Raw genomic sequence first — 12,209 nt, 5'->3', positions numbered from 1 at the left:
GGGTGGGGGGGGGGGCGCTGGTGCGGGCGGTGGCTGAGACGGCGGTTGGGGTAACCGTTGGGTGGGTCCGGCAACTGCCAGAGAACCTGCGCTGCCAGCTTCGGCCAGGCGGCCGCAGGCTTTCCTGCGGGCTCTGGAGGAGGGAGCTGGTCGGGAGCTGCCTCAAGAAGCCTCACCAGAAGGCTCCCCTGACAGGTGACTTTTGTTTCTGGACTAGACGCATCTTTTCTGGTTCTTCCCACACGTCAAAGCTTTTCCTTCCTCTCCGGACACGTGGGCCTTTCCCTTGGCAACACAGGAAAGATGTTTTGCTGTCCTGTTTCAAAATCCACTTTCTCCAGGCAGTTGCTACAAGCCCGTAAGTAACCACGTGTGAAGAAGTTTTAAAAAATAACCAATCTAAAACCCGATAAGAAAACAACACTTTTGCCTGTGGACCCTCAGGGCTAATGAGGTTCTTGTCTCAGGATACAGTTAGTTCAAGCGTACGGTGTTCCTCACACGCCGGCCGGTGTTGATGGTCAGGTGCTGCTCTCCTAGTGAGTGAGAAGCTGCAGTTATTCCTGTCTTAGAAGAAGAAATAATAGGCTGTTCCCTGTGAACTTTGTAATGTAGGTTAAAGGTGTATTGACCCACTATAGAGAACATTTTGAACTGTTTCAACTAAGAGGACAAATTTGTAAGGAGGTCAAATATTCTTGTTACTACTGCGTTTACTTGAGAGAATTTGCAAGGCTCTACTTCCCTGGGTATGAGAGGATTTAGATAACTTAGAGTTCCCCTGTTCATAGCATCAGAAACTGTTTCAGCCTGCACTCTGACATATAAGCCTTGACTTATAACAGCAGTCACATACTTGTACTCTTCAAACTCTCAAGATTTTTTTCCCCCATTATGTTTCTATTTGTTGTTTATGTGTTTTCATCTGAGCTATTTCCCCACTTTGCCTTCCTGAACTGTATCTAGATGAAAGCTTTTCATTCAGAGCATTCAGATCTCTAGGATCTCATGCATTTGCCTTTTGTTTGGGTGAAAAAAAATCTTAACTTTCTCTCAGTACTATCTTAAATGAATGTTTACAATTAAATGTGCTAGTTCCAACAAAGTTTAATCCAGCACAGCACAATATGATTACTGCCTTGTGACATCCCTGTGAGAAAGAGGGTATTAGTTGAATAGTTCCTTATTATTCTCTGGGGAACTGTTCAATATTTCAGACTGCTACACACTTTTATTTGGACATATTGTCTCATTGTTGTCTATATATTATTACGGGAAAGCAGATACTTCAGGAATTTGCCAGTCATCTAATTGTTGAGTGTCAGATTTCTTCAGCGCTAACAGTGGTTGAATGCCAGCAGTATCCACCTGTGTAGCTTCTAACGACTGTCAGAACATTAACCAGGTCTTCTCTGTTGGTCTTTTTTATAAAGAAACTGAATATGGAAAATGTATTCTGCAGCCCAGCTGAGGAAATGGATGACATTTCTCTCTTTTGTGTCAGGAGCATTTCTTTCAATGTTATTCCTTCTTTTTCTTCATTGTATTATTCTTGTTTTAAAATCCTCTCCAAATTAACTGATTGCCATCTGGTTTGCCAGTTTTGTATCAGTGTCATATAAAACACTTCCAACTCCAAACATACATTTCAAGGGTACAGATAAATTACTAGGGATCTCAACTTTGTCACCTTGATCTAGGTCCAACAAAAACTTAGGGTTTGATTACTTTTGAGCTGCAGCACCTAACAGCATCCAGAATGAGTTGGCTGCTGAGGTACCTTATCCAATGCCTGTAAAGGTATATTCCTAGGTTCTCTGAGACAGTCCTGAATCAAAAATGTCACAGCTGAAGAATGTAAAGTGCTGAATCAATGTTAACTCATTCTGCTGGTTCAAATACACACACACACACAAATGAAGATAAGTTCTTCCAACAGTCTTTATATATAAATCAAGTATTATTGCCTGCATCATTTTAATATTAGTTCAAATAAGGTATAATTTGTCTTTCTGCAGTCAGTGTAAACCCAGAACAATCACAGTACTGTTCCAGACCTACTCAAAAGAGATGGCCTGTGTTGTCCTATCTAATCCAGAACAAATTTTTATTGTCAAGTGAACGTGAAGTCATGGATTTAGACATTGATATTGGTGTAGTCTGGGGAGACTCCTGCATCTAACCCATAAGACACATTAAATACTCAGAAATGTCTGAAAATCTCATTCCTTTTTCTTGGACAACGCAGTTTGGATTTATCCTACTTTAAGCAATAAATTGGGCTAGGAAGGAATCTTGACTGGTTTCTCCAGACCTACTGTATAGTCAGTAGAGTAAGATAGGCAGAAGGCAAATCACATCTCAGGAGGACTGAATCATCCTCTGGAGATGCTCTTCTACCTCCCTAAATTGTAGAGAAATTACAAGGTATATATAACTTTGGCCCCTTTATTTAAGTGCTAACAGTTAAATGGGATGATTTCAGGCCCTGAAGTCTGACTAAAGTCTGGCTCTTTTGAGTTCCCATATGCTTTTACGTAGCTGCCTACTCTGGAAAATTATAATTTAAAATTGAAGAGTCTCCTTGTATTTTTTTCGAAGAAATACCAACAATTTTCCTCCCATAATTATTTAGCCTTTATATTTTCTATATATGCAGGGAAATAGATAATTGGGAAACTAAGAACATGCCAAAAATTCACTTGCAGGCAGGATTTATGTTAATGATGTAACATCATGTTGAAGCTTACATGAAAATTTCTTCTAGTATTTATATACATACAGTACCTCTACAAGCCACACTGATTTAATTTCCTTTGAAGATATATATATAATTTTGTAAGTCCTTGTGTAGTTAACTCCCCTATTAAACTGATGTTCTATTTATGGAATAATACAGCACATTCTCAAGCAATATGTGGTCATGTAAAAAAAGACCCTCTCACACAGACACAGGAGGAGATAGAGTAAGGTTGCTATGGGAACGTTAGCTCTAAATGGTCTGGCTTTTGTTGGCTTAAAATCTCAAACATTGTGTTGCATTAATTATGTTTTTGTTGAGGTTCTTTGCACTGAGTATGAAATTTGTTGGATTGCTGTTTCAGTCTTACATGTATGTATGCAACATTTTTAAAAACAAAATGACATGTGTTAGCTAATACAAGAAGAGAAGAACATGTTTTATTACCAAACTGAATTATGGCACTGAAGAAAATATACTCAAGAAATAGAGACAAGATTTTCATTTTATTCATCTAGCTAAATTTCGGCTATCACTTTCCTCAGTTATTGAATATGGATCATAGATCCTAACAAACTAATATAGCAGAAGCAACAGTGGGAGGGAGCTACAACAAAAGGCAGGAATGGGGTGACAATTGTGGGAGAAAAGGGCTAGAGAAATCTCTGTTGGAAGCATGGGAGGGATTTTGGTAGTGAGAGGGTAGGTGGAAAGAAGCTGAAAACAGAAACTGAATGAAAGGAAAGAGCCGGAGAGAAAGATTTTAGGGAAGACTGAGGGAAGGGAAGAACTTGAGCAATGACAGAGAAGTTGTTGAAGAATTGCATTTAGTGCAGAAGCCACAGGGAGAAGTGAGACAGAAGTGGATAAAGAAACTGAAAACAAGGTTGAGTCTGCCTGGGGAGGAGGAGAAGATGGTAGCTGACGGGTTGCTATTAAATAAACTGATGAGGACAGTAATAGAACTCAAAATACCCCCAAATTATGAAAATATTGTTAATCAGATCCTACAAATTAGAAACCACAACAACATTGTAACATAGTTTAATATAGATAGCATATATATTGTTATAAGGCATCTTCAAAACTTGTGCTGTATGAAAGCAACAAAGTTTCATGCAACAAGAAAGGAAACATTCTACAGCATTGAATTTCTTCCCAATACATTTCAAGTGTCATTTGATGATTTTCCTCTTGGGAAACTACTTATGGCTAATGAGAAGGATTTAGTTTTCCTTTTCTTAAATCATATTATCTATTCTTAAGAAGATTATATTTCATTTGCTGATTTTCTATAGAATGATTACAAGCTTTATTCATCCTTATGGGTGGTACAGAGTCTGGAATTTTTATGATGAAAACTGATACAGCACTTTAAAACTTTTCTATGCTGAAAAACAATACATTTAGCTTCTCTACTGCAAGACAGCAAACAGGACAGACATAAATAATAGGTCAGCTCCACTTTAAATGTCCTCATATGGTAATCATAATTTAAACAGTCTGCTAAAATTTCACATTGTTTTAGCAACCATAAATCCTCAGTCAAAGTATATATATCTTCAAACTGATGGAAAACTGATTAGTTTTCATATCTATTTTGTTTAAAAATAAAGAAAACAGTGCTTGTGATCTAGGTACCTTTTATAGAAATTTACAGAATTTGATATATTAAAATAAGCAAATTTAGTCACAAGTTACAGGGTTTTCTCAAAAAGAAACAGAGATGAATGTATTCGTAATATTAAGAGGAATAGTATCTTTCTTCTGAACACTAAATAGGCTAAGTAATATGCTTATACATGTTCACAGTATGCTTACAAACTGCTGTGGACCTCATGCTCCCAGAAATACCAAAGCGACTCTCAAGAATTTTTAGCAGAAGAAGGAGTGAAACACCAAAACCAGTCTAATCCACTCCTGTAAAAATCTGCAGGCCAATCACATACCGGTTATGCTCATAGTAGTTAACATCTCCTTAGCTTTTGACAAAATCAACAGTGATACTAGTGACATTTTTACGTGACATGAGTGTGTTATTATAGGGGCTCCAACGATTTCTGACAGGACTCAGAGTGGTAGCAGCTATTCCCTGACCCCATTGCCTCCTAGCCTTTCGGCCTCCTACTTTTAACAGCTACATGGGACTACTTGAAGAAGAAGGTGACCTGATGGTACCCATTAGGAATAATACACCAATGACAACCAGATTCATCTCATTTTTATACATGCAGCTGATGATAAGGATGATATATGCCTGGAATGAATCAAAGACAGACACATGATGACTGACACTGTCATTTATCAAAGAGCATAAAGATTTGGAGAATCTTTAAAGTTAAAACAAATGCTTGTCATAGGCCACTTTATAAACTGGGACAGCTTGTTAACAAATACTGCAGAACTCACAAATCACTATGAGTTAGAGCATCCCTTCCCACTGAGATGTCCTTATAGAGTATAACTGTGAACACACAAGACAACTCTCATTTCTTTAACCTCCCCGTCTCAGGGCTCAATATTGCTTACACCAATCAAAGTTCTCTACAGACTCCATCAGGGCCAAGGTTCTACTCCATGAATATTTCTTACCTGTTATGTCATAGGGATTATACAGGGGCTAGTTTAGTTATCCATACAATTCTGGAGAAAACTTCATCTTGCCTTGAGCCTTCCAAACACACATTCCACCATTTGACAATTACTGTATGTATAACTGAGTATTTCATGTGGACCAGTGCTGTTAGGATATACATCCGTTAAAGAATGTAAATGACATCTTCAGAAAGAGCAGTGAACATCCACATCCAGAGGAAATAACGTCTCAGAATGACATTCCTCATCTTGTGGAAAAGAGGAAAAAGACTGAGAAGAGCAAAGAACTTTGGACTTCTACACAGATATGAAGGTCTTGTTACACATCTCTGGGACTTGTATTCCAATCTCCTGAGAAACACTGGAAAGCTCTGATGTCACACTACAGTTTTGCCCATCTTCATTGAAATAGTTGGCATGCAGGATCAATAGGGAGAGAATGCAGGTGATACTGACTCTAGTAAGACATTAGCCACTGTCCTGTATGACTTCTTAAAACTGAACCAGGAAATAGGCTGAAAAAATGCACTCTCGGTGTTTCACTGACAGTCTGAGAGATGCACTTGATTCTACACAGGTTTATCCTAGCTATAATTCTACTATTATTTTCACTGCCAGACCACAATTGTTGCAAGCGCCTAACAGGTGGTTAGGTTAAGGACAGGATTAGAGCTCAAAGTGATCTGGATAAATTGAAAGAAATTATCTAAAACCAGCAAGATGATATGCAGTGAAGACAAGTAGAAAATCATACACTTTAGAAGCAGAAATCAAATGAGCTAATCCAAAATGAGATATAGCTAGCTAGGGAACAACAGTACAGAAAAGGACCTGGGATTTATATTGGATTACAAATTGACCATGATCTAACTATGATTTTGTTGAAAAATATTTTAGGATATATTAAAGGGAATTGCAGTATGTCAGAAGCAGAAGACAGTCATTCTGCTTTATTCAGCTTTGGAGAGAGCTACGTAAGTACTGCATCCTGTTTTGAATGCCCCACTTTGAAATACAGACAAATTAGAGACTCCAGAGAGATTAAAAATAATAAATGAAGGAACTGTAGAAAAGACTGAGAAACACAACAGCAATCTCCCAGCATAGAAAAGTTACTCAAAAGAGCATAGTGAACTCTAATTGAGGTAGAAGAAGAAACTTATTTGTAGAGAAGATTATTTAGGTTAATATGGAAAAAAAACCCACCTTTCTAATACACTATCTGTGGAGACTGAAGATCAATCTTAAACTGAGATTTTTAAGGGCATATGCCAGTGACATTTTAAGTCTTTACAACTTTATGCAGAAGGACAAATTAAATGATCCCTTTACATCTTTCAAATCCTGTATAGTGTGGATTCTATTCTTTCCAGTATGGTTATTCCTACCTATGCTTTTACTGGTTCCACTTCACAGATGAGACCAAGTACACGACTGTACTTAACCACTAAAGTACACAGACAGAAGCAGATCCATCATCATAGTCCAGATTGCTAATCTCCTTTGTACATTGAGAAGGTTTCAGAAGTTCTTCTGATTAGAAGGGGAATTTGTAAGAAACAAACTCCGTGTCTTAGCCAGCAGCATGAGCAGTAGGGGAGTAAGGCATGCACACTGACTATAGGTAGGATGTAGTGATTTTTTGCCTCTGCTTTCATTATGATTATGACACGACCCCTTGTACACAAACCTGACCTTTTTCTTTGCTTTAGTATGTATTTTTGCTTGTATGTGTACGGGTTAATATTTGCTGTTTTATGTGCCCTTAGTGTAGTTTATTTTAATAAACATGATTCGGATATATACAGAAGTTTCCTCCATAAAACACATAATAACTTTTTCTAAAAGATTGCCTTAATTGCTCTGAAACCTAAGTATTCTTAAAGCTTTAGACAAATAGACATCTAATGAAACAGACAGGCAGGGGAAAGGTGATCCTCCTCTAAGACGTGTGACTCTGCTGAAACAATTTCAATTAGATATTTTCTGTTTATTATATGCATTTGTTTAAATTAGACATCTCTACTAACATAAAGATCTTGAGGCTAATCATTATTGACAAAGTATCTCCAAGGATTTCGGCTGCAAAACAGTTTCCTTTTCTGATGGGTGTGAGACCGTTATAAAGAAAGACCATCTGCAAGTTGTTTTGTTAGCTGGCAATTAAGAACACATATTTCCTTCCATGTGTGATTTGTGAGAGTGACTTCTGTATAACTTAATACAAAAATGTTTCAATATCTATTAAATGTGTTTAAAAATACTTTAGAAGTTGACTTAGGCATATTTCCCATTGATTTGAAAAGCAAGAGATTAGAGACAGGGTCTGACCCTGTGCATATATGCATAGTATGTTTTGTATGCTGGATGTTTTTGGATGCCTGACATGCCTTAAGCAACAGTCTGAGTCTTGCTGTGCTTTTATTTTTTGTTATCGTGGTAAAATTTCTATTATTTTATTTTCCTGATTCCATAGTCTTTGATTTTAATATTTTGTGCTGTAGATGCATTCGTTATATTCTTTTTGTTATTAGATGAAAGGCTACAGTGATTATGCCATACTATTTATGTTGACAAATGCAACATTTTATATTTTTCCTCCTTTAAATCAGTTAGAACTTCTGCTCTTATTAGTAACATGATGAAAGAGTTACACTGAAAGACAAACAAGAAATTTACACTGTTGCCTAATCATAAAGCTTGGATTGCAATCAATAAATGCATTTCATCAGTCTGTATGCAAAAACATATTTCCATTAGAGTATCACCATAAAAATATTACAGAAAAGGAAAAGTTTATTTCAGATTAACAACAGAGTTGCTTCAGGAAGCTTACAGCAAATATGATAAAGTGTGTCAAAATATATTGAAATATCTTTTATACAGACATGTTGATATACACTGGAAAGTATATTCTAAGTATCTCAGATCTGATGTACTCTCTTGAGGCTTTTATGTGCTCCCCTTTTAACAGTTACAAAACTACTATCAACAGTTTTGCCTTTCTTTAGTTAAAGATCAATCTTTGCCTCAACATGTGTCATAAAATAATTACCCAATAACTAAGGAATAATTAAAAATATAGAACACTATCCTGAATTTTTCAGATGGAATATTTTATATTTGATTTATAATTGGGCATTTCTTCTTTAGTATGATTCCATGCATACATTTTAAATCATTCTTTTTTATAAAGCTTTACTTTTTCTCACGATCATAATTGTAATTCTTCTATTTAGGAGAGGTCACTGATGTAATGGTTCTGGGCTGTGCATCAAATTCTGTTATTTTTTTCTTCTAGAACAAATGGCCTTCCAGGTGTAGCCCAGACTCTACAAAAATACATTTTTATTTCCAAAAGTAATATCTAATGCTATGTTGTGGCTAATGATGGTGACACATCTCTCAATCACTCTTCTCTCTCTATAAATTTCACTTTGATGCTTTAATGAGTCATAATCTTTTTAGCCCAACGCAGTTGCTTGATCTCACTGTCCAGTAAGAGAACTTGCAGATTTAAAACAAAACTGTTTCTCTTTGAATGGTTATAATGCAGTAATGACCAAGACAGTGCAGCAGATATTTAAGCAATAGCCACAGCAATGAATAATGGGATTTTTATTTTCAAAATGTTTATGACAGTAGCAGGAAACCTAGTAGGTGTTTGTTTATTATGGTTATTCTCCAACAACACAATATTGCGTTTTGAGGTAGGCTGATCAGATTTAAAAAACAGGTCTCCTTTGAGGAAGGAATTAAGAAAACATTTTAGACAAAGTCCCGATGATGTTAAGCAGTCTGTAGTTATTTACTACCTACTCGACAAGCTATCTTTGATACCAGAATTTAACAAAAACCTTCTCCACGTCCTGATGTATCATTATAAATCCTAGCACATAGACGAATGGTACTCTTCCATTTGGGAATGTTCCTGAAGAGTTAACTACAGTATGTGAGCTATCTTGGAATAATATCAGGTAAAAAAACCCCTAAAATTAAAACACTAGCTTTAATAGCAAGAACAAGACATAGAAAGCACAAGAAATAAATCTGATTTTGCTTTAAAAATGCACAGAGAAAAAACAGGCATCAGGTCATGAGGACAGCAACAAAACTGTTGGGTTTTTTTTAACAAAGGACACAGATTATACATCGTTAATACAGTCAAGGAACAGTGCTAAGAACAACAGTGGAAAACAGTGAAAAATAATTCAGCCCATAACCATTATTTTCTGAAAGGTGGGGCTGTTAAAAAGCATTGATTTATAGTCTGTAGAATGGGTTCATGGGTTGTAAATAACAAAAAATTATTCAAGGTGCCTATAAATTCCCTTAAACTTCTATATGCAATTTCTGTAGCAGTGAAGAAAATTAAGTAACGTACACTACCACATCTACAGAAGCTGCAAAACTGCAATCTCAATTCCATTTTATTCCTTAAGTAAGGAAATAGTGTTTCTGTGGAGTAGCCACCCCCATTTTGTTGGCTAACCTTACAAAACATAGATGAAACAAGAAGTAATTGGAAAGAATCAGAACTACAAAGAACAAAGATGTATTTTTTCCATCATTTCAGTACTTAATCATCTAAGCCACATTCATTAATAACATTTTTTTCATTGTGGGAAGAGAAGGAAAAATTAGATTTCTAAGGTGAGACAAAAATTCTTCATCATTGCCTAATGAAGTAATCGGCTTTTCACCCTATGCAGTGCTGTGCCAGCAGAGCTGTGCACATGCAAGTGTTTGTAAATTCAGGATCTTAGATTGTGTCCTGTGATTGTCAACTACCCATCATGGGACTAGTCAACTTCTAGTGGCTGCTAAAGGCCAGGAAGTAATGATCTGATGCATTTCATCCCTGGGCTCTTACTCCGTGAACACAATTAACATTTTGGCTGAGAAGAGAAAGAAAACTCAGTAAATTCTGTATGATTTCCCCCAGCAGGAAGGGAAATGCTAATTTTCTCTTTCTCACTGATCACTCAGTTACTTCTTATACATGGAGAAAATCCTCTGGTTCTAAGCAAAGTTAAGAGGATGCTGAAAAGATTTTGTAAGACCTAAGTGCCATCAGTATTGCATTCCCTCGCAAATACTTCTGAAATGAAAAAAACCACTCTAAGGCTGAGAATGGACTACTAATAAAAGCTTAATGAAAAACAAATGAACACGAGATTTGACTACATACTTCTCTCTCGCATCCTTCAAAAGCTTTAAAATAAAGGAAAAAAGAACACTGCAGTGAGATGTAATTTTGGGGCAGCTCTTCTCCATAAAAAAGTAGACTTTTTGATTGATAATTTAACATCTAAAATCAACCATGCATCTAGATGAATATTGGTAACTTCTTCCCTTGTTATTTCTACTTTAAAAGGTATTTTATCTACTGTGCCTCAGTTCACTAAAAATGAGACTATGAAGCTGTATTTGATGCCGTGACTTGATCAACAAAAGCACACGACTGTGTATCAAACATTTATTCAAATAACTCATAACTCATAATCCTTAGTTTTTAAAAAATTGTTAAGAATTAGGTAGACCTGAACCAGTCTGGTCTCAACTGTCAACAGGAACTTGTTTTTGTGGATTAATGCTGTAACCTCCACAGTAAACCCTCTGTCTAGACAATGCCCTTCTGAGATACAATAGGATATTTTTTGACAGTTAGATTCTAAATTTCCTTTTTTCTGGTTTTATTTGTTTTTTAATATTAGGTTTCTATTAAACATACAGTCTTCTGGTTTCTGTATAATTAGCTTGCACCAATTTTTCCTAATTGTTTCCTGATAATTTTATTACTAACGAAACAAGAATATTTTGTGATCCCTCTTTCAGAAGAAGTCTTTTTTCTAAGAAGATTTTGAGGATCAAGACATGTAGGTTTGCCAGCACTGTTCCAGCTTTTGGAATTCTAATTGCTCGTTAGCTCTGGTGGAATCACATAGCATTCGGGGAGCAGTCTGACATCTCTTGTGTCTTCTTCCAGGCCAGCTCTGCGCTCTACTTTGCTTCTTTTTACCTCTTGCTTGTGTAAAAACTGAGCGCTCTCACTTATCAATATGGTTGGTGTCAATACAGAAAATTTGGGAACGAAAATAACAAATTTAGAGGACTTAAAGGAAAACGAAGATTTTTCCTCTCTCTAGTTTTTAATTTTCATATGCACTAGGTACTTGAACTTACCTAATTTAGGACTTTAGTCTACAAACTCGTAAGTTAAAGCATTTTTGGAAGCTCACTTTTCAGGGATTAGTCATTTTAGAAACTAGGTGCTTTAAATTAGGCATAAAATTTCCCCAATTCTGCAGTAAAAGTGGGGACACTAGAATTCCAGATGAAGGAACCTGTCCAAGAAAGGAATATCTAGTTTTCCCTAAGTCTAGACCATCAGAATTTACCTTCGTTTTTAAAGGCTGTATGATTTTGGTACTTAGGTACTTGGGCTTCACAAGACAGCTTTTTAAAATGTAAAACCTGACATGCTAAAAAAGGATTTTTTAATTTTAGAAGTCAAATATAGCCGAGGCCATGACTTGCAATTTCTGTATAGGTGGCTTGGCAATGCTGTACGTTTTGCAGAATCCAAGTTTTGGACTTAAATATGCCTTGATAGGGCCACAGAGGATTTTATGATTGATAAGAATACGTGAGACCTTTGTGGCCTTTTGCCCGAGTGTGAGTGAGGGGAGAGGCCAGCGGGCCCCAGTCCTGCCCAATGGACTCCCGCACTCTTGAAAGTTCATTCATTTCACGCAGTCCGAGCCATCTCCTCACCTCCCACAAGCCGCTGCCTCCGAGCTGATCAAGAGGGGAGCGGGAGAGCCCGAGGCATTACCGGGCGCAGCCCTACTGCGGCCATTTTATCGTCTAA

General features: G+C 36.7%; 1 protein-coding gene across 1 annotated transcript in view; it reads left to right on the top strand.

The window, feature by feature from the left end:
* Positions 1-283: 283 nt before the first annotated feature.
* Positions 284-12,209, top strand: part of SENP6 (SUMO1/sentrin specific peptidase 6) — a 94,896-nt gene continuing 82,970 nt past the window's right edge. Inside the window, 1 exon segment of the mRNA XM_009333235.1 lies at positions 284-358. Coding sequence (XP_009331510.1) covers positions 304-358 — 55 coding nt within the window. The 5' untranslated portion in view covers positions 284-303.

The sequence above is a fragment of the Pygoscelis adeliae genome, unplaced genomic scaffold (assembly GCF_000699105.1).
Source record: "Pygoscelis adeliae isolate BGI_AS28 unplaced genomic scaffold, ASM69910v1 Scaffold57, whole genome shotgun sequence".
Taxonomy (NCBI): domain Eukaryota; kingdom Metazoa; phylum Chordata; class Aves; order Sphenisciformes; family Spheniscidae; genus Pygoscelis; species Pygoscelis adeliae.
Note: the sequence above shows the minus strand (reverse complement) of the source record. Positions and strands in the feature narration are given on the sequence as shown.